The following is a 19,452-nucleotide window of genomic DNA, read 5'->3' on the forward strand; positions in this document are numbered from 1 at the left end:
GGGGCTGTTTGCGACTCACCGTGGCTTCTGTTGATTCTACCCTCTAAATGGCTGGCAATCCCACCCACTTCTCTCCCTCTCTGTTGCCATGCCCTAGTCCAGACTGCCACCATCTCTGTCACTGGTAGCTGCAATAACTTATTAATACTAACCGATTGCCCTGCTTCCATTCTTGACTCCTTCCAAGTCTTTCTCCCACAGAAGCCTCAGGGATCTTTGTAAAACACAAATCTGTTTGAGTCACTCCCCTGCTGGAAATCGTTCCAGGCTCAAAAATAGGGGAGATATTCAAAGTAACTACTGGTTTGGAAAGGCCCTGGGCAATCAGGATAGGCCCCAGTGTTCACAGCCCTGCCAGCCCATCTTTCCTGAATATCAGCCCTGTTCTCGTGACCCTGGGGAAACTGACCTCTGCTGCCTCTCCAGGCTTCCCTCTAGAGCCCGTTCCCCTCACCCCCACTTCCTGCACCACCCAGCTCCACTGCCCGATACTACTCTCTTGCCAGGCCGAACTTTTTGCTGCTTCCCAGATGTCTGACATACAGTAGGTGCTCAATCAGTGGTTGTTGAGCTCTGGAATGATCACTGCTACCATTGTTACTCCCATTACCACTGCCACCACCACCATTACTGCCTCCACCACCACCAGTACCACCGCTCCTATTTGTAGCACCCGGGCAAGAATGCAAATGGAGAGTACGTATCATAATATGTAATAGATCATATGTGATATGACATGGAATCTCTATTTGTATCCTTGCCTGTCACCACTTTTGCCTGTTTCCAGGCCTCTGACCTCACTGTTTCCTAGGACTGAAACACAACTTCTCCACTTCCCTGAATAATTCCTTAAGGTCTCTATTTGGATGTCCCTCATCCAGGAAGCTTCCTCTGACACCCCTTTCCCTGCCCCCTGGCCATGGGTTCTCACAGGCCCCCTGTGCCTTCTTCTGTGTTTGTCACTCTGTTGTCATCGTTTGTGTCTCTCTTTCCCTCTCTAGACTGGAGACTTTTGAGGATGCAGTTGGACACAGAGGACAATTACATCCCCTTTGCTGGTAGTAGCAGGTAGCAATGGTGGTGAAGGAGGGCAGGACCACCTTTAAGCCCAGGAAAGAGGGACCCCCAGCCTGGACCATGCCCTCTGGAGGGCCCCAGTCTGACCCACTTTCAGCTGCACTCCTACCCACAGCCCAAGGGGTCCATAGGATCGAGGGCATGTGTACCCCACTTCCCTTCTAGACCACAGTGGGGACCTAGGATCCTGGAATTCTCTGCCCAAGCAGCCCTGAGTCTGCTTCTTGGACTGCACCTCTTCCCTAGGTCTGTTCTCTAAACCTGAGGGATAGTTTGCTGGGGCTCTGGATGAAATTTGAAAAAGTTCCATTTGCTTTTTCTCCATAACGAATTACCCCAGAATTTGGCGGCTCAAACAACTTTTCTTTTTTCTTTCCTTTTTTTTTTTTTCAGACAGGGTCTTGCTCTGTTGTCCAGGTTGGAGTATAGTGGCATGATCATAGCTCGCTGCAGCCTTGACCTCCTGGGTTCAAGCAATCCTCCTACCTCAGCTTCCTGAATAGATGGGACTACAGACGTGTGCTACCATGCCCAGGTAATTTGTTATTTGTTATTTATTTATTTATTTATTTTTGAGGCAGAGTCTTGCTCTGTCGCCCAGGCTGGAGTGCAGGGGTGCAATCTCAGTTCACTGCAACCTCCACCTTCTGGGTTCACGCCATTCTCTTGCCTTAGCTTCCTGAGTCGCTGGGACTACAGGTGCCTGCCACCACGCCTGGCTAATTTTTGTGTGTGTGTGTGTGTGTGTGTGTGTGTGTGTGTGTGTGTGTTTAGTAGAGACGGGGTTTCACCGTGTTAGCCAGGATGGTCTCGATCTCCTGACCTCGTGATCTGCCCGCCTTGGCCTCCCAAAGTGCTGGGATTACAGGCGTGAGCCACCGCACCCAGCTGTTATTTTTTATAGAGACAGGGTCTCGCTATGTTGCCCAGGCTAGCCTTAAACTCCTGGGCTCAAATGATCCTCCCACCTCAGCCTCCCGAAGTGCTGGGTTTATAGGTGTGAGTCACCATGCCCAGTAACAACTGTTTTTCATTTCCTCATGAATTCTGTGGGGCAGCAACTTGGGCATGGCACAGTGGGAATGGTTTGTCTCTGTTCCACAATGCCTGGGGTCTCAGCTGGGGAAACTCTAAGCTGGGGGCTGGATCCCCCTGGAGGAGTCTTTATGTTCATATCTGCTTGGTGTTTCCGATAGTTGGTCCAGAGCTCAGCTGGGTCTGTTGAGTGGAGCATATGTGTGTGTCACCTATGTCGTTTTGGCTTCCTCACAGCATGGTGGCCTCATAGCAGCTGGACTTTGTGCAAATGGCTCAGGGCTCCAAAAGCAGTTATCTCTGTAAGCAAAGCAGTAGCTGCATTGCCTTTTCTGACCTAGCCTTGGAAATCACCCCTTATAATTTCTGTTTCATTCTGTTGGTACAAATGAGTCACAGCCTACTCAGATTTAAGGGGTGGGGACATGGGCCACACATGGGCTACCTCTCAATGGGAGGAGTATAAAAGCATTTGTGGACATGTTTTAAAACCACCATAGACATGCAGATTGGGGTGTCCATACGTGTATGTACGGGACCCCTCACAGTAGAGGATGGAGATGAAATGAGGAGAGACGTGGGCCAACAGCTGGAAGCCAGGGGTTAAGGGTTGGCTCTCCCTGGGTTTACATATTCTGGCCAAGAATTCAGAGAAGTCAGAAAATTTTAAATTTGAATTTGGCCTTCCAGGCCGTGAAGAAGTTATAATTGTCAAGGTAGGAACACAAAACATATTCATGTAATAGTTTTGTTTGATTTATAACTTTTAAATATTCAGGATGTGATACGTAGTCTTCACATGCATTCTTGCTTGGGCCCTGCAAGTGTAAGGGGTGGTCCTAGTGGTGGAAGTGGCAGTAACAGTGGTGGTGGTGGTGGTAATGGCAGTGACAATGGTAGTGGTGATCATTCAAGGATTGAACAACCATTTATTGAGTACCTACTATATGTCAGCAGTCAATCACATCTTACCACTGTTGCCTTTACCATCATTGTAATTCTTCCTTCCTTCAATGAGCATATATTGAATGCCTCTTGTGGGCTAGGAACCATGCTAGGGGCTGGAAGTGCAGAGATGAATAACATGTGGTCTCGGATTCCAGACACTAACTGTCCTGTGGGAGGACCAGATCACTGCAGTACAAAAGGATGAGTTCCACTACTGAGGAGCAGACAATGCTGGGGCAGCCAAGGACTAGAGAGGGATTTTCTAGGAGATCTTGAAAGATAAAATGAAATAGTACAGGCATAAAATAGGGAAAGGCATTTCAGAAAGAGGAAACAGCTTGTAAAAGGCATGGAAGAGAGGACACAGGTTCAAGAAAGTTGTAGCAGTGGCAGCCTGGGAACAGGGATCCCTTTGGTAACCACTCTCTGTGTTTGCCACCTACTCCCTTATTTTGGGGCACTGCTCTTCCCCTACTCCAATCATGTGATGCTAATACCTCATCCCTGACCACCCAAGACTGGCTGTATGTCACCCAATATGGACCAGTCAGAGTTCCTCCCCAAAGTATTTCTATTGGAATGGGAAGGGAAGTTCCTTTGTACCCGATCTGGTTGGGAGCTCTTAGGATGTTCAACAGTGTGTAGTGTGTTGTCTTCTTCTTGAAAGAGTTGGTTGGAAAGAAGGTATGGCTATTCAGGATCTACAGAGTTGAGAATGGAGAAGGAATGTTCTGATGGTGTCAGAGTCCATGATTCAGGTCTTGCTGGAGCCCAGACCCATCCCAACTCGGTCAGATGGTGCAGCAGGACCCTTGGGTATTTCTGGGAGATAAACCCAAGGGTTGGACTGAAAAGGCAGCAGGAGTCCAATCATGAAGGGGTTGGAGGGGAGCTTTGGTGTCATCCTGAGGACAAAGGAAAGTCATTTAGGGAGCAGCTTAATAAGGGAGAGGCATGGTCAGATTTGTGTTTTTGAAAGACCATTCTGATAGGCAAGACTTACTGGGAAGGGGCAGCGGTGGGAGAGGAAAGGCTGGTGGCAGGGGAGCTGGTGAGGAGGCTGATCTCATCCTTGGCCCAGTTGTAACCCGGCGGGAGAGGCTCGAACTTTGGAGTGAGACCCTGTGAGTTCCAATCACAGCCCCACGTCCCAGTTGCTATTTGACTTTGGGCAAGTATGTGAGCTCTGATGTGTGCTGGAGGAAGAAAAAGGTGGGATTGGTGAGAGAAATCAAATTTCATGTGGTCATTAAATCAGTCTTGAGCTGGGTACCAGAGATCCAGGTTCTAATTCTAGAAAGTCTGAGAAAACACCGTATACATAGAAACCCATGCCAACCCACCCCCTTTCCAACCTCAGCCAGCTTCCTACAGCGGTTCCTGCTCATCTTCCATGAACTGACTCTGATGGAGGACGTGGCAGGCAGGGGGTGTCTTCCAGGGACCAGGGTGAGGGGAAGCAGGGTGGCTGAGCCAGCCCTAGAGAGAGATGCCATTGTGCCCAGCGGGGCCCCAGGCCATCCCTCACCCCCAGGCTAGCCCTAAACCACAGGCCACGTCCTGTTTCTCAGAAATACTGCCATTTCCCAGAGCCCAGCATTTGTGGGGGGACAAAGGGAGGTGACATGACAGCTGCCAGAGGAGGAGGAAACATCCCCAGGAAACCTGGAGGCCAGGCCTGGCATTGTGAAGGATGATCACATTTCAGGGCCAGAAAGCTACCTGGGAAGGTTGAGTGGAATGAGGGCTCTGAGCCCAGGTCTGTGGTGCCTGCCCCTGCCCAGGACCCGGCCCCCTCCTGTGCTCTGGGACCCATGAGGATACAGAATCCTATCACATAAAGGTAGAGAGTGGAAAGGTAGATGACAGAGACTGGGAAGGGTGCAGGGAGCGGGAGGATGAAGAATACTGGGCTGAAGGTACAGACATGCAGTAAGACAGAAGGATTCCATTCAGTGATTGATAGCACGGTAAGGTGACTGTACTTAACAATAATATATTCAGGTGATGGACACCCTAAATACCTTGACTTGATCACTGCATGTTATATACACATTATATACATGTAGCAAAATTTCTCATGTACCCCATAAAGTTGCCCCCAAAAAATTTAAAAAAATAAAATTAAGACTTTAGGATATAGAATCGTAGACCTCAGTTGGAATCCAATTGTCCATTTGTTATTGTGACCTTGGTGAGTGACCTTCTCTCCCTGGAGGCTTAGTTCCCTTGTCTGATATGGTTAACAAGCCCCACCTCACTGGGCTGTGCTAGGGATCAGATGGGACAGTGGATTTGAATGTGCTTTGTTAACCAATGGCCAGGAGGGATATCACTACCTCAGCGGGAGCTCTGGCTGTGCCCAGCCGGGCCACCGATGGGACAGTGGATCCCATGGGACTCCCTGCTGGAGCCTTGGGGAGCCCCATGGTGGGGCATGGCTGGTCAGATCTGGGAGCCCTCCACTCCCCTTTCATCACACTCACAAGGAGATGAGTAGGGTTATACAGCAGGTTAGAGGCCAATGAAGAATGGATTTTAACCCATCCCTAAATCTTGCCTTCATCCATCCTCACTCCTATTTCTCCTAATCTTCCCTCTCCTGGGGCATCTCCTCATCACAGACTTGCTCCCAGCCAGAAAGCTGTCTTCTTCAAGCCCATGTGCACAGTCAGCCATGGGCCTGCCTCTCTTCTTTATTGCCAGCTTTCTTAAAATGCTTGTTTCCTCACTTCCCAGAAACCATCTCAGCACCTAAAACCCAGCTCCCACCTCTCAGCTCTCCTGACTTTGCTCCCTGCTGTGGCCATTGGAGTCTCCTTGTCTCCATGAAGGTCTCTTTGCCGGCCTTACTCCTGGTCCTGTCAGCACCCTGCTCCCCCACCTGTTCCGTCTGCCATGCTGACCCTTTGCTGATGCTCTGGGGTCTGTCATGCTCCCACTCTGTTTACTCCATCATCTCTCCCAGACCAGTGTCACCCCCTCTCCCAGCTTTAGTTACCACCTACAGGCCAACAGCTCCCAACTCCCCACCTCTAGCCCGGTTTTCTCTCCAGACCTATTAAACCCAGAGGGCTGTGGATACCTCCTGAGACTCAGCGTGTACTCAGCTGAAACTTCTGGCTTCTCCTCCCAGAAGGTATCACCAAGTGAGACACCAGGTACACACTTGCTCCTCACTCTCCCTCAATCCCGAATCTCGCCAGTCATCCACTGTGCCTTGCCCATGACTTCTCTCCTACCCAGGCCAGAGTCATCCTCACATGGATCCCACAGCAGCCACCTCCTACCTGGCCTCAGCCTCACTCTGCCAGGCCCTTCTTTACCTGGCCAGTAGAACCAGTGTTCTCAACCACAAACCTGACCAAAGTATTGAAACTCTCCTGGGCCTACCTGCTAGCCTTCAGGATGCAGTCAGAGCTCTTCAGCTAGCTGTGCAGCCTCACCTCCCTTTGCACGTTGCCTCAAATTATCATCCAGTGACAGTGAGCTATTTGTGGTTCTGCTGTAACTTGCTATTTTTCACCTTCTACCAAGTTTTCTCTTCCTGTGCCATCACCCACCCTCCTCTCTCTCTCTCCTTTTTTTCTATCTCCTGCTCACCTTCCGAGCCTGCTTGAGTGTCCTCAGTCTGGGTTGGGGCTGTGCCCCTTTGGTCCCTGCCCTTAGCACTCGCAACACTCAGGGGCTCGGATGCCACTCCCTCCTCTATCTCCTCCTCCATCTCCTCCTCCAGACTTGAGGCTCCAAAACACAGGAAGGGCAATTAGCTCCCTACACTGTGTTGGTGCTCTAGCATAAAGCCCACCCAAGAGCAGCGCAGAAGATGTTTTATGAATGAATCCATGAAAGAGAAGACAACATGGCAGAGCTGCCTAAAGACTCACATGGCGAGCCCGTGTTTACACACTCAGAAAGGTCTGGACCAAAGTCAGGAGAGGGCAATGTGCTGAATGTGTTCCCCCGGTGGAAAGGCGAACCTCATAGGCATCCCATAAGCCCGTCAGAGAAACCAGGAAGGCAGTTTGGTCTGTAGCATCAGGAAAAGTGTACAGCGAAGTCCACTCCTGTCTAGAGACCCTGGAACTGCCTTTGATGACAGAGCCCTGCCTCCAAACCCCATTTTCCAGGAAAGGAGGAGCGGGTTCAGGGCACAGATGTGTCAGGGAAGGTATCACTGAAGACATCTGAGCTAGACTGAAGGATGACCAGAGTTTATCCTGTGAATGGTTAAGCTTTCAGATTCCTGCACTTTAAATGAGGCAAGCTCAGAACCCATCTCCAAAGCTCCAAGTGAACCCTCTGTGTGAGCAAGCCAGGCCAAAATTGTGAGTCGTCGAGGAGGGACAGGTAGAGGCTGTGAGGGGAGAAGGTGAATGTCTTCTGACTCAGGGGATGTTGGGAGGTTCCAGCCTGAAACCCCAAACTTTCAAACCCAGACCCTGGGAGCTGGCAGAGGAGTTAGGGGAGGGAGACACTCATCCCTGCTCAATAAGACTTCCCAAACCTTAGCCGACTTCCCAAACCTTAGTAACCCTAGATTCAAGATTAGGGCTATGGAGGCCAGCTTAGTGGCTCATGCCTGTAATCTCAGTACTTCGGGAGGCTGAGGCAGAAGGATTGCTTGAGCCTATTAGTTCTAAACCAGCCTGGGCAACATAGCAAGACCCCATCTCTTAAAAAAAAAAAAAAAAAAGACCAAGGCTATGGAGACAATGACACCAAGCCCTCTCAGTGGCTGCACAAGTCCAGTCAACAGACTACTCTCCACCATTGCTCTGGAGCTTTGATCAGGCTTGGGTGGGGAGGGGATGGAGAAGCCATAGTTGTGAGAGGGTTGAGACCAGCTATCCTGAGGAGAGAACCCTGCCTGGGGCCGGAAGACCTGAGTTCTAGCCCTGGCTTCAGTACAGCACTGTGAGGCTTTGGGGAAGACATGCGGTGGTCCCGAGTCCGTCTCCTCCTCTCTAAAATGTGGGTAGTGCCTACACCATTCACCTTTAGTGAAATCATGGGCATTAAAACATCTTTGAAATTATAAGGATTTGTACACGTCGGCAGGATAAATAACTGATGGTGTCTTTATTTTATTATTAATATTTTTAGAGATGGAGTCTTGCTCTGTTGCCCAGGCTGGAGTACAGTGGCATGATCTCGGCTCACTGCAACCTCTGCCTCCTGGGTTCAAGCAATCCTCGTGCCTCAACTTCCCAAGTAGCTGGGATTACAGGCGTGCACCACCACGCCTGGCTAATTTTTGTATTTTTAGTAGAAATGGGGTTTCACCATGTTGGCCAGGCTGTTCTCGAACTCCTGGCCTCAGATGATCCACCTGCCTCGGCCTCCCAAAGTGCTGGGATTGTAGGCATGAGCCACCGCGCCTGGCCCTAATGGTGTCTTTAATTGTAACTGTTGGGCCTTCTCAGAGCATGGTGCCAGTTGGCAATCTGACCGCTCAGTCTTGGAAATCCTCTGAGGTGAGGCTATCTGGGCTTGTGACACTGGCCACACTGTGGAACTGGGGAAGGAGTGCTAGCCTGGAGCGAGAGATCTGGCTTCCAACTCTAGATCTGCTACTAAGCAGCTCTGCGGCTTCGGGCAAATGACTGCCCGCTGCTCCTCCCTAACTGGGTTTCCTCGTTGTAGGGTGTGAAGAGAGTAGTGAGGATCCCAGGAATATTTGCTGGGAAAGTGCTTTAAGGCTCAATTAGCGCCCTCCCCTGGCTAATTAGAGTCATTCCTCTTTCTGAGGCTCAGTGTCAAAGAGCTGTGGGAGGGGGGCTGCCCAGAAAAGCAGGAGGCGCTGCAGGTGGGGGGCCTGGGTGAGGAGGCTGGGGAAGCTAGCCCTGCCTCCGGTGACAACTCACTGTGAGGACCGGGACCATTCTCTGTCCCTTCTGGATCTCGGTTTCCATCCCTGTAAAATGGGGATAACCAGGCCTGCCTTGCGGAGTTGCTGGGAGAGCATGCAGGAGACTGGATATGAACCCAGAAGGCAGGGTTGAGGGTAATGCAACTTCTTATTTATTAATATATAATAACAATTATAAAACTCATATCTGCAACTGTTTAGGTCTTTGTTATAATGTCTTGGTCACTTTGTCTGGACTGGCCGTGACCTTCAGCTCCGGGGTCTGGGCTAGGAAGACGTTCCAGTGACCTGCATGGAGGAGGGCAGAAAAGAGAAGGGCGCGTATGCTGCACATGCACAACAGAGGCAGGGGCTGGGGGCTGGAAAAGCCTTGGGCCAGGAGGAACTGCAAGGGCCAGGGTTTGGAGCCCACAGGGAGCCTGGAGGTAAGTGTCCCATCACACGGCTGGGGCACATGACTCAGCTTTCAAACAACCTTGGGGGACAGAGCTGGTTTCCTGACACCTGTTGGTAATACTCCTTTCTGTGACCTCCCCTCCCCGACCCGAAGCCCCACCTGGGTCCATCTTCCTAAGAGTAAAGTATAGAAGGAAAGTGGGAAATGTTCCAGTAGAGAGGGAGTGGGCAGCACACAGGTTTGGGGGCTCAGACCTCCCCACCCCACAGCCCTGTCTCTCTCCACCCCCAAGATCAAATCCAGCCAGCTCTGCTTCACCTTCCCGCTCTGGAGTTGGGAAATCTCTGGCGCAGACACCCACTGGATTCCTGTGCTGGGAATTGACGTCTGTGGCTGACAGCCCCTCCTCCCAGCACCAGCAGCCTGGGAACTCCCCGAGAGGCTCTGGCCTGTGTCCTTGCCTTCTTCTCCAGGCCCCATTCCTCAGCCCAAGCTCCTACCTTCGTGGGGGCCAGCGAGCAGCCGGAAGTGCTGTGCCTCTTTCTGGAAGTCTTGCTTCCTGACTTTCTTGATCTGAGTCAAGTGGAAGATCCCTGAGGGCAGAGACAAGGACGTGAGCAGGAAAGGCAAAAACTTACAGTCAGTGAAAAGTGAAACAGGGTGACTTAGCACAGAACGGACTCAGTCACTCCCTCCCCCACCCCTATTCTGATCAGACACAAAATCCTGCTGACATTTCCTCAATATTTTGAATCCATTCTCCTACCTCGCTGCCACTATCCTCACTCAGGCCCCTGTTGTCTTGTCTGGGTCACTACACTACAGTCCTAACCCCTTTCACTCCCCCTCTAATCTGCAGTCCTAGCTGTGGTCATTAGAACATGTATACATCACCCTGTCATTCCCATTCCCTGACGTCCTGTCGCCTCCACGGCGAAGCCTGTGTTCTTCCATCTGTTCTCTCTGCCGACCCTGCTCCTGTCACCTGCACCATCCTGCTCTCACAACACCCACCTGTCCCCAGTGCAGGGAGGGAGGGAGGCAGAAGGCAGGAAGGAGAGAAGGAAGAAAGGAAAGAGAAGGAAGGAAAAAGGAAAGGAGGGCAGGAAGGGAGGAAGGAAGGTTGGCTGGCTCATGTGGACTGGTCACACTTTTCTCAGGGCATAGAACATATGATAAAAATCAATAGGTGTGGTTATTCAGATACCAAAGAACGAGCAAGTGGCAGAGTAATAGTGGCTTGCCTGTGCCCTAGCCCTAACCAAATACTTGACGTCCCCTGAGGAGGCAAGCCTTTCCAAATGCCATTCCCTCTCCTGGAATACCTTCTACTATTGCCTTCTATTTCTACTTCTTTTTTTTTTTTTTAGATGGAGTTTTTGCTCTTGTTGCCCAGGCTGGAGTACAATGGCGTGATCTCAGCTCACTGCAACCTCTGCCTCCTGGGTTCAAGCGATCCTCCTGCCTCAGCCTCCTGAGTAGCTTGGATTACAGGTGCCCGCCACCACGCCTGGCTAACTCTGTGTGTGTGTGTGTGTGTGTGTGTGTGTGTGTCTGTATTTTTAGTAGAGACTGGGTTTTCACATGTTAGCCAGGCTGGTCTCGAACTCTGACCTCAAATGATCCACCCGCCTTGGCCTCCCAAAGCACAAGCTGGGATTACAGGCGTGAGCCACTGTACCTGGCCACTACTTCTACTATTGGCACCAAATGAACTCCTACCTGTGCTACAAGCCTTACCTGGGAAGGCTTCCCTAATCCACCCGAGGCAATTCCTCCTTGGGGCACCCACAGCACCTGGCTTCCATCTGTGATTGTGCCTGTTTCTAATGTGCTCTCACTGTGCCTACTCCTGCTTCCTTTACCAGACTGGGGACTCCCAGAGAGGGCTCTCCTCTCTGGGTCTCTTGAGCCTGGCCCACATTAGGCATGTAGAATGAATGAATCCCTGGATGGATGGATGGATGGATGGATGGATGGATGGATGGATGGTTGGACAGATGAACAAGTACACACACATACACACACACACACACACCACACCCAGTCTAGGCCAGGCCTCAAGGGGGAATGAGGTATTAGCTGGATCCCCTGATGTTTGCATCTCATGGGGAGCTGGCCACTGGCACCACACATGGCTCTGAGGCCCTGAGCACATGGGCTGTGAGGCTGCACCAGCTGTTACCCACCAAGGTCTCTGGCCAGAAAGAACAGATGCAACCAGCAAGGCCTCTGCTAGGCCAACACCGCCTTTAAGAAGACCAAGAACTGGCCCTGCTTTATGGGAATCAGCGTGGGATTCCTGCCAAGGGGAACAGAAAACCCTGATCCTGGGACTGAGTTCCAGGAATCAGGAAATGTCCAGCACTGTCCATGGACCCCCCAGCCCAGATGCCAAGGACCAGGATATGGAAGAAACTCCAAAGGCCCAGGGACTATATCATAGCGGCAGGCAACAAGCATGAGATGAGATGGGGAGAGATGAGATGGGGCTGGGTCCTTTGGCACAAGCCTGCCACTGCATGCTCCCAAGTTACAGAAAAATTGGAGAGAAGGTGGCAGGGATGAGGGCGGGTTCCCACACTGTGGTCTGTAAAACATAATTGAAAGGACTGGGTCTCTGGCCTGGAATCAAGAGCTAGCCTGAGGGTCATGGTTGTGCCTCTTGCCCTTTGAAGGGCTGTGGCAGGTCTGAGGGCAGGTGGGCTCTGTGGATCCTCAATGCAGAGCAGGGACCAATGGGCGGGTCCAGGGACACAGGATAGGCTCAGCTCAGTGTGAAGTCAGATGCCCTTTGGGCTAAGCAATTCACAGTGTTGGAAGTGAGTCACATATCTGGTGTGGGAGTGGGGGTATGTACAGTCAGGCACCAGACACCATCAGGCCATCAGGAGGCTGCAGGGGGGCTTCCTTCCTAGGCAGGGCTTGGAATTGAGACCCCTGACATCCTTTCTACTGTGAAACTTTAAAAGGCCCTTAACCCTAAGCCAACTATCTGGTTAGATTCTGGTGTCTGGGGCTGGCCCCTCGTGGTGTGGCCTCACCTAGCATCTGCCTGCTCACTTTGTTTCCGTTCCTTGGGTTGGGGAGACAGTGAGTGGTTCCCACTGACAATCAACCCTGGGGAGTGTTTGTTTTAACTCCCACGGTCTGGGACGGGGAGGGAACAGGGAGGTTGATGGGGCATTTAGGCAACCCACAGGGTGAGGAGATGGGGTGCGGTTTGCTAGTGACAGGATGGCAGGGCCTGGCATTGTGAAGTTGTTTTTCCTTTTCTGCTGGGCCGGTGGCAATGAGATTGGCCATGAGCTATGTCCCCACTGTGCCATCCTGGCACACCTTGGCCATCCTCCCTAAAAGCACAAAGTCACCTCTATGGAGGTGGCACCGGGGACAGTCAGATCTGGATTTGAATCTTTGCTTTACTGCTTAAACTGCGTGACTTTGTGTAAGTCATTTGACTTCTCAGACTCAGTTTTCTTACCTGCAAAATGGGGGCATTAATACATGTCCCTTAGGTTTCTTAAGAGGATTAAATGAGATACATTATATATAGTGCCTGCTACACACCAATCACAGAGCACAGGGCATATGGGCGTGAGCTCTGGAACCAGCGTTTGAGACTTTCGCTGTCATCCTGGATGCAGTGTACCCTTCCTGCCTCTTTATTTACTTATTTATTTTAATTTTTAGGTACACTATCTGTTCATTGGCTCTTTACATCATTGAGGCCCATTCTCCACGAAGCCATCCGTGACCAGCTCAGCTCCCAATAAGCTCCGCTGCACCCAGGTCACTAAGCCATGACCTCCTAAAGACAGAGGCTGGGGCCTATTATGCTCCATGTCCCAGCACTTAGTTGCAGGCAGCAGAGGGAGAGAGGCCCAGAGTAAATATGTGGCCAAAACCTGCCCAGGGACTGACGGACTCTTTTTATTGTATATATTTTTTGAGACGGAGTCTCACTCTGTCACCCAGGCTGGAGTGCAGTGGCACGATCTTAGCTCACTGCAACCTCCTCCTGGGCTCAAGTGATTCTCCTGCCTCAGCCTCCCGAGTAGCTGGGACTACAGGCGCCCGCCACGCCTGGCTAATTTTTGTATTTTCAGTAGAGATGGGGTTTCACCATGTTGGCCAAACTCCTGGGCTCAAGCGATCCGCCCACCTTGGCCTCCCAAAGTGCTGAGATTACAGGTGTGAGCCACCGGGCCCAGCCGGGACTGATGGAATCTTAAGGCTCAAAAAATGTTAAGGGTTACTGAATCTAACTCCCCAGCTGCAGACAGAATCCCCACCAGCCCCTGCTTGCACGCTTCTCGTAACTGGAGCTTGCTCCCTCCCTTCCACTGGCAGAAGCCTCTAAGCATGAGAACGTTCTTCCTCTCTTGGAGCTGAAAGCTGCCTCTCTGCATTTCTCACCATCCCAATGTGGTGGAATGAGAAGACTGACATTTTTAGTGCCTGCTGTATGTCAGGGGCTGCACTGATGTCATGTCATTTAATCCTCCAAAAACCCTCTTCCCTACTTTACAGAAGAGAAACCTGAGGCCCAGAGAGATCACATGACTGCCCAAGGCCACACAGCTAAGGTATAGCACAGTCTGGATTCAAACTGGCAGAGTTAGGATTCGAACCCAAAGCCCCTGCTTGTTGTTTGACCCTTGTGGTCACTCAGAACACGGCTGCTCCCTCTGCCTGGGACAGCCCTTCAGAGCCACGAAGCCAGCAGTCCTGTCCCCCTGAGTCTTCTCTTCTCCAGGCTGAACAGCTCCACTTTCTTCGTCCATTCCTCCTACGACAGGGGGCAGAGTAGAGCAGGGAAAGAGCCGCATCTGACGCCACAAGACATGGGCTCTAGCTCCCGTCCTCCACTTACTGGCTGTGTGGCCTTGGGCCAGGTACTTCACCTCTCTGAGCCTCAGTTTCCTCATCTGTAAAATGGGGATAATAATACCTAACTCTCAGGATCGTTGAGGATCAAATGAGATAGTGAATGTGAAAGCACTTTGTAAACTCCAAAGTGCTACACACATTGGTTATTATTATCATTGTCATTTTTCTTATCATTCCCTCTTCCACCCCCACCCCGCCAGCCAAAACCATCAGTAGAGGAAAGGAACTTTAGAGATAATTCACACTTAAAAGAGTTTAGTTTGGATCATGGCTTAACAGTTCACTCTACCCAGAGGTTATGTTTTACAAGAAAGGCCACAAAACTGAACTTTCAGCAATTTCTTCATCAATGAAAACCTGCTGGGTGTGGTGGCTCACGCCCGTAATCCCAGCACTTTGGGAGGCTGATGCTGGAGGATCACTTGAGTCCAGGAGTTCGAGACTAGCCTGGGCAACATGGCAAAACCCCATCTCTACAAAAAAGAAAAAAAAATACAAAAATTAGCTGGGAATGGTGGCCCCAGCTACTCAGGAGGCTGAGATGGGAGGAGCGCTTGAGCCCAGGAGGATGAGGTTGCAGTAAGCCAAGATCATGCCACTGCACTCCAGCCTGGGTGACTGAGACCCTGTCTCAAAAAAAAAAAAAAAAAAAAAAAGTAGAAAAAACTCCTCTTGACCTTAAGTTGGTGATAGCAACAGACTGTTGAAGAGGGTGGGTTTCTCACCGAATGAGAACTATAGTTCTGATGTCCACTTACCTGGGAGTGATAAGATCCACCACTTTAAAAAGACTGAATACAGCCAGCCTCCAGGCCCTCCTACTTTGAGGATGCTGTGAGGGCTCTCCTGCCTGAGAAGACCGCCCCCACACCCCTACCCCCAGTGCTAAAATCCTGCTTAGACATCTATTTCTCCAGGGCAGGCATCACCCTGCCTGGCTCCTCACAAGGTGCAACAGCGCCTTCCTCCCAGGAGAGGGAGCACTATCGAGCCTTGGCATCAGCAGGAGGAGCTTATCAGAACTGTAGAGAACCAGTCAGGCTCACTATCTCCCTGCATCTTGGAATCAGGGGCTCTTAAACCTGGTGGGGCAGCCAGAGGCACCTGATCAGCAAAGTGTCCCTAAGGCTCCTGTGGGGTCTGGGGCACGGGAAGGGGGACTGGCCAGAGGTACACCCCACTGGGAGTGGGCAAACACTCACCTTTTACCAGCTTCCAGAGGTAGATCTCCACCACATCTGAGGCCTCGTGTTCCAGGGCAAAGCGACGCAGGTTGTCTGGGCTTGGGGATACCGACGTGTGAACGAGAACCCGGCCCGGTGCCTTGGGACACCTGGTAGAACTGATCTCACTGTGGCCAGGGTCCGCCTTGTCCTCTGGAGAGACAAGCAGCTCATGAAGTTGTTCAATAAACAGTGGCTGTACCTCTTCAAAGCTCTAACATTCTAAAAGGTTGTGACTTCATGGAATCTGGAACATTATTTGATTCTATGTTAACAACCTCTGAATCTATTATCCTGACACCACATGGTTCTATCCATTTGATATTTTCATCTGACGTTTTCCACTCCTGTGTGTCTGACATGCCCTGCATCCTGTGGCACTGATGCATGCCCTTCCATGTCTGAGATGTTCCAAGTGTCTGTGACCCTGGGGAGAGAGACCCAGGGCTCACTCTGGCCGGCACCCGCCTGTGTACCTGGGCAAATCTTGCAGCATTTCCCAGCCACTTTCTCGGGGTGATGACAGGGGTACTCGGTGGGACAGGTCACACGCTGGCAGTCCTGGCGGCCATCCTCACAGGTGCATAGGATGCAGGGCAGAGGGCCGAAGGCACGAAAGGCCGGGTGCCACACCTCCCCGTGGGAGTACGTCTTCCCGCCATGCACGCAGGCTGAATGAGGGTGAGAAAGGAGGAGGATCAGGGCCTCAGACGTGGCCAGGGCCTCTGGTCCAGCAGCGGGTGGGGTGGGCCCTTGGAGAGCCCTCACTGTACCAGTCCAGCCTAGCCACACTGCCTGCAAAGCATAGGCCAGGGTATAAAACCTGTCCCCTCTCCCGGACACCACCCACTGTAGCACTCAGAACTGAGATGGGCCCTGAAGGAACTTGCTGAAGATGGAGAGTCCTCCCTCGCCCTTCAGGGCACTTCTGTGGGAGCAAGGAGAGTGCTGATCTTGTGGTAGAACTGAGATCAACTTTTGTCACCACCTGGTCATGTGAGCTCTGGCAGGTCCCTTCCCCCCTCTGCCTCGGTGTCCCATCTGAACGAGGCAGGGCAAGGACTCAGTAGTGCCACAGCTCTTCCTTCTCTAGCAGTTGGGGCACTCTGCGGGGAGGACTCTTCTCCCCTTCTGTGGCCATGGCTGCCCATCTGACCACCTTCCCTCCTTCATCCCCACTGTCCTCCTGCAACCTCGCTCTGCTCCCTCCTTCTGTTGTCAGAAACTGTCCCTCAGCACACTTCCTTATATTAAAGTCAGGACTAGTTGTCTCTAACTCAGTACTCTGAACCTCAGTGTCCTCATCTGTCAAATGGGGGCTTGAACCTGATGATCTTTAAGAGCACCTTCATTCAGTTTTGGCATTCTCCGAGTCTACAAGCTCATGGCCAAGTTGGAATTGGGGAACTGCTGAGTGGGGAGTACAGGGGGTTGGGGGTGGGAGGTGGGAGCAGTCAGGGCCCTCCTTCCCTGCCTCACAGATTGGAGGAGGGTTCAGTCCCCACCTTTCTTATGTTTCTCCTTCAGGACAATCTTGACGGTGGTGCTGCCTGCCCCCTTGGGTCGGAAGTGGCGAGGGATGAAGCTCAGAGGGGCGCTGAGGCCAGTGGGGGCTGGGGTGCCCGGGCCTCTCTTTCTCCCAGCATCACTGGAACACGGATCCTGAGGATGTCTCTGCAAATAGCAGGAAGGATGAAGGTCACTGACTGAGCGTAGCAGGCCCCAGCTGGGACAGGAACAGCAAGATAGGCTGCAGCAAGAGGCTGCGGGGAGACCCCAGCATGACTTCCCAGAGAAGAGAGGGCAGAGGCCAGAGATAGAAAGATCTGGATGAGGTCTAAGATGTCTTCAGACAGTTCGATCTTTGAAAACTCTCAGAGGATAGTGATTTGGAAATCTGGCCTCCAGGAAGCCTTTCTTGGGCCTTGTCAGACAGAGCCAAGGCCTTGGGGCTGGGGTGGGCAGAGGGTGTTGAGGTCTTGATGTGGCAGACATAATTGATCAGGGAGAACTTCATATTTGAGAAACAGAAGGTGAGCATGCGGTGAGGATGCATGGCAGGCAGTTCTCCTTTGCGGAGATTTAGTTGGTGGCTGGACAAGAGGATGGCCCTCTGAAGACTGCATCAGGCCCCAGAATCCCATGGGGCGTGAAGACCAAGAGCAGGCCCCATCCAGACCCAGACAAAGGGTCTCTGAAGCTTAGGCCCCCTTTCCTGAACCCCTGGGATCCAAAACCCCCAGACCCTGTCCCTCCAGACCAGGTCTTGAGAGGGCTGTCAGTGACAGCAACAGGGGTGTGACGAGGACAGCTCAGTTTAGGGAGTGGGCAGCTCCCGGCCACAGGAGAGGAGCAAGTGGGCTTGGGACAGGGACCAGAGCCTATTATCTCCCTAGCTGACCTGGAGCCACACACATTCCTTCCAGAGCCCATTCCTGCCTGGTACAGTCCCTGCATCAGTTCTCTGATGGCCCAGAGCCTGAGCTCACAAGAGCTCGCAGAGTGGAAACTGTCCCAGGCCCCAGCACGGGCTCAGGCACATAGGATACTCCCGGGAGATGTGTGTTGAGTGGAATAAAGGCAAGAAGGAATCAAACAGCTCAGTCTCCTAATGCTTGCTCCAGTCACCCAACCCATCAGTAAGTAGCTGATCGGAGCCTGGAACTCAACCTGGGTGGGTTTCACTTACACACTGCCTCCTAGGAAGAGGACAGGAAGGAAAGTGGAGGGAATGGTGGCTCAGGTCCTGTAGTACCCCAATTCTCAGGTCTCAGGTCCCTACCTGGGAAGGCCTAGCCTAGGTGGGGAGGGCAGCAGGATGAGCTGGCAGAGAAGAAGGGTGTGGTTATGAGCTCAGGCTCTTGGGGAATCTCTGGGAAGGGGAGGCAGCCTCTAGTCTCCCAAAGACCAGGAGACCCAGGCTGAAAGAGCAGGTGGAGTTGTTCATGTGGCAGACATAGCAGAGAGGACCCGTCAGGGACTTGAATCAATGTGTGAGCCCATTCTCTATCTCCTTCCTCTCAGACCAGAGACAGCTGGCCAGCTAAGCCCATCTTAACCTAGAGCAAGCTTGAGAGGGGCCAAGATACAGGTGGGTACAGACAGGCAGGCTCTAAAGAACCAGCACCTCAGGAATTGGGTGGGGAAGGCTGGCCCAAGTTAGAGGCCATTCCCTGGGAGGAAGGTGCCTGAACTAAGGGGAGACACAGGCTGTAGATGGAACAGTGTCAAGGTGCTTCTCTAGAGGAAAATGAGGAAGTTTGGGGCCTGCTGCTGCCCTGCATGGTGACCTGTTCCCTCAGGGCACTCCTTGCCCATCAACCATGATGGGACCCATGATGGGAGGCTAGAGAGAGGGGCTGGAATATAGTGGGGGTTCATGTAGCTGACCCAGGGGACAAACAAGAAATGAAGACAATAACTGGTATTGCTTGCCCCAGAGTCATGAGATTTAGGCCCTGGGTCCCAGCCCCCTGCCCCGCACCCCATCAGTAAGGCTGTGCACTCACCACCCCGTGAAGCGACTGCACACTGTCCTCTTCAGCTGATTGCTCACTTGCCTCATCTGAAAACTCAAAGGGAAGCTGGGTCAGCCTCAGGCTTCCCAGCTTTGCTGGCTAGATAGAGCCCTGAGGCCTCCACCTATAGGCTCTGCCCATTCCCAAGGCCTGCTGTCACATCTGCAGCCCCAGCCCACTAGCTGGCTCCTTTGCCCCAGTGGGGGCTTCTTCCACTTCCCATTACAGCCTCTCTTCATCCTGGTTGGGTTGATGAAGTCCCCTACAACTGGGTTGCTGCCTCAGTTTCCCTGTACTGACCTCCTGGTCACCATTAGGACCGAACTCCTTGAAACAGAGCATCTTGTTTGGTCCTTACTGAAACTCACCTCTCTGGGACACTGGGCCATACCCTTCAGTATTTACCATGGATGGCCCAAAGGCCCAGAGTCCCATCCCTGCAGCCTGCATAGATGCAGATTCCTGGACAGCCACACTTGAAGTCACCAG

At 52.1% G+C, this 19,452-nt stretch overlaps 1 protein-coding gene across 6 annotated transcripts in view; it reads right to left on the reverse strand.

Annotated features, from left to right (window-relative positions):
* Positions 1-9,061: 9,061 nt before the first annotated feature.
* The window catches only part of CHRDL2 (chordin like 2), a 34,652-nt gene continuing 24,261 nt past the window's right edge, over positions 9,062-19,452 (reverse strand). For 3 of the 6 annotated variants that reach the window (XM_077963790.1, XM_015115202.3, XM_077963794.1), the window contains 6 exons: positions 18,955-19,010; positions 16,951-17,119; positions 15,922-16,116; positions 15,425-15,598; positions 9,830-9,922; positions 9,062-9,220 (listed from right to left, as the gene is read on the reverse strand). In XM_077963790.1, the coding sequence (XP_077819916.1) occupies positions 9,141-9,220; positions 9,830-9,922; positions 15,425-15,598; positions 15,922-16,116; positions 16,951-17,119; positions 18,955-19,010 (767 nt within the window). In that variant the 3' untranslated portion in view covers positions 9,062-9,140. Of the gene's footprint in view, positions 9,221-9,829; positions 9,923-14,205; positions 14,261-15,424; positions 15,599-15,921; positions 16,117-16,950; positions 17,120-18,954; positions 19,011-19,452 lie in introns of all 6 variants that reach the window. The other 3 variants (XM_015115201.3, XM_077963792.1, XM_077963793.1) reach the window with 3 other exon arrangements.

The sequence above is a fragment of the Macaca mulatta genome, chromosome 14 (assembly GCF_049350105.2).
Source record: "Macaca mulatta isolate MMU2019108-1 chromosome 14, T2T-MMU8v2.0, whole genome shotgun sequence".
Classification (NCBI taxonomy): Eukaryota; Metazoa; Chordata; class Mammalia; order Primates; family Cercopithecidae; genus Macaca; species Macaca mulatta.